Source organism: Rhincodon typus, unplaced genomic scaffold, assembly GCF_021869965.1.
Source record: "Rhincodon typus isolate 14 unplaced genomic scaffold, sRhiTyp1.1 hic_rhity00000744, whole genome shotgun sequence".
NCBI classification, from domain to species: Eukaryota; Metazoa; Chordata; class Chondrichthyes; order Orectolobiformes; family Rhincodontidae; genus Rhincodon; species Rhincodon typus.
This window is the reverse complement of record NW_025966382.1, coordinates 17144-20010: the sequence shown is the minus strand read 5'-3', so window position 1 is coordinate 20010 and position 2867 is coordinate 17144. Positions and strand designations below refer to the sequence as shown.

The window sequence follows — 2867 nt, the reverse complement described above, 5'->3', positions numbered from 1 at the left end:
GTGCTGGGGAGTGCTGTCCTGCCAGGACTTTTATCTATTATAAGTCCCATGTGGTTTCACAATTGTGTGAGAAAGTTTCCATGACACTATTTGAAGCGTGTGCCAGTTCTTCCAGTGACCTGACCAATAATACATCCCTGAACCAACATGGCTGAACTGAACTGTATTTGGGACGGTCGAGTTTGCAAAAGGCACTAGAAATGAAAATTCTTTCATTTTTGGTCATGCTTGCACGTGATTAACTCATGTCATATTGCTTAAAGAGCAATGAATCACATCACTTTCTTTGAAAAAGTGTTAAACCAGGGAAAAAGTCATCACTTCTCGCATTTCTTGCCTGTGCCCAGAATTCACAAGCACACCCCAAACCTGGAGAAAATGTTCACAGGAACATGCTACAATTAATGCAGGTTGTGCCTCTTTTGGGGAGTAGGTGAGAATTGGACTTAAAGGGACAAGTCATACCACACAGCTCCCCCTGCATCCTGCCTCCCCACCTCCCCCAATGGATTTGGAGGAGTGCAGAGATCGGGTTGGGACGGGGGCGGGGTTGAGGCTTGTAGTGATTGTGAGTAAGGGCACAGAATGACTGGTCAACAAGATGATTTTCAGGAAGTTTTTGTGAGTCTCTGCACTGCCTGTTAAAATCCAATCTTCAATATCCATCAGTCAAAAGCTGTGTTCCTCTCAATACATGCCTCATCCTTGCACCTCCACTATAAGGCAGCACGGTGGCTCAGTGGTTAGCACTGCTGCTGCACAGCGCCAGGGACCCTGGTTCGATTCTACCCTTGGGTGACTGTCTGTGTTCTCCCTGTATCTATGGGGGGGTTTCCTCCCATAGTCCAAACATGCAGGTTAGGTAGATTGGCCAAGTTAAATTGCCCATAGTGTCAAGCAATGAGCAGGCTAGGTGGGTTAGCCATGGAAAATGCAGTCACGGGGTTGGGGTGGGATGCTCTTCAGAGGGTTGGTATGGACCTGAAGGGCTGAATGGCCTGCTTCTACACTGTAGGGATTCTATAGCTGTACACTATTAAATGCACAGAATGGTACCAAATAAGTGCCTTAACCTTGTTCCACAGCCACTTAATTAGGTCATGGCTGATTGTACCTCAAACTGATTTGCTTAATTTTCCCATATCTCTTGATACCCAATGAAACCTGATCACCTCAGTCTCTCAAGCAGCACTGAACTCACTTAGAGGAAGCAAGTTCCATACTGCTGCTGCAGGTTGTCAGGGTCACAGAGGTTATAACAATGGGAGTTTGGAATATTCCACCATCTCAGAAAGACTGGGATGAAGAGATGTTAGTGGGAGAGTATGGAGGGATCTCACTTTTCTTTCCAACTTCCAGCACCTCACATTGCCTTGTTGTCTCATGGTCACCATGTCAGTAAAAATTTAAGAGAATAACGCAAACAACTGCTGAAGATCTGAAACAAAAACTGAAATTGCTGGAGAAACCCAGCAGGTCTGGCAGCATCTGGGGACAGAAAGCAGAGTTAATGTTTCAGGTCCAGTGGCCCTTCCTCAGAAGCTGAGTTTTGCTGAATTTAAAACTTTTAGAGAGGTCACTATCATTTTGTCTTTAAGAGATATGTTCATGACAACATTCCTGTTTCATATCATGTAGCCAGAGGGTATGAAGATCCCAAACAAAAACAAAGTTGCTGGAAAAGCTCAGCAGGTCTGGCAGCATCCGTGAAGGAGAAAACAGAGTTAACGTTTCGGGTCCAGTGACCCTTCCTCAGAACTCATGATATGAAGATCCCGCACTCCATCTTACCCTGGAGATCACTTGGAGCATGACACTCACGGAAGCATGCTTCTCTGTGGTAAACTATGAATGTAATACTAGCCCAGGCATGTATATCCCTGAGGAATGTTATGTTGATATTTAAGTGATAGTTGTAATAACTGTCTGTTGGATCCTTCAATACCAGCACATCCACAGCTAATTTCATATGTCATGGGTGATAACAGAAGCTGCTGGAGATGAACGCACACCAGACTTCTCCTGATAGTAATCGCTAAAAATACCAACATACCATCAGACCATTTCATGGCATCGTCGAGTTGGCTGGGCAGACCCTGCCACTGCACCATGTCCTTCGGGTAATCAGGATCCATTCTCCGCAACTGGTCATCATATCTCCAGTATTGGTTGCCCTTAAAGAAATAGGTTTTGTCGTCGTGGGGACACACAAAGGCAGCATCAATACTCTTCACGGACAGTTCAAAGTCGCTGATGGAGCGTGGGTAACTCTCCTCGACATTGTTATCTTTGAACACCCAGTACCGCTCCCCTGTTAAACAGGATTAGAGACATACATTCAGGCTTAATGTACATCCAACCATGCCACTCCTACTGTTTGGTTAACCATGTTCTTTATTTTTTTATAAAGTATTGAGTTTCTGCAAAACAATAGATCACTACAGAATGGGAGGCCATTCAGCCCAGTACTGACTCTCCAACAGTGCATCATTCCCTCAGCACTGACCCTCCGACAGTCCAGCACTCCCTCAGTACTGACGCTGTGACAGCGCGGCACTCCCTCAGCACTGACTCTCCGACAGTGCGGCACTCCCTCAGCATTGACCCTCTGACAGCGCGGTGCTCCCTCAACACTGACCCTCTGACAGTGCGGCGCTCCCTCAGCACTGACCCTCCGACAGTGCGGTGCTCCCTCAGCACTGACCCTCCGACAGTGCATCATTCCCTTAGCACTGACACTCCGACAGTGCGGCACTCCCTCAGCACTGAGCCCCCGACAGTGCGGCACTCCCTCAGCACTGACCCCCCGACAGTGCGGCACGCCCTCAGCACTGACCCTCCGACAGTGCAGCGCTCCCTCAGCACTG

At 47.5% G+C, this 2867-nt stretch overlaps 1 protein-coding gene across 1 annotated transcript in view; it reads right to left on the bottom strand.

The window, feature by feature from the left end:
• Positions 1-2867, bottom strand: part of LOC125481061 (matrix metalloproteinase-17-like) — a 20393-nt gene that overhangs the window by 979 nt on the left and 16547 nt on the right. Inside the window, exon 4 of the mRNA XM_048592171.1 lies at positions 2054-2311. Within this exon, the coding sequence (XP_048448128.1) occupies positions 2054-2311 (258 nt within the window). The remainder of the gene's footprint in view (positions 1-2053; positions 2312-2867) is intronic.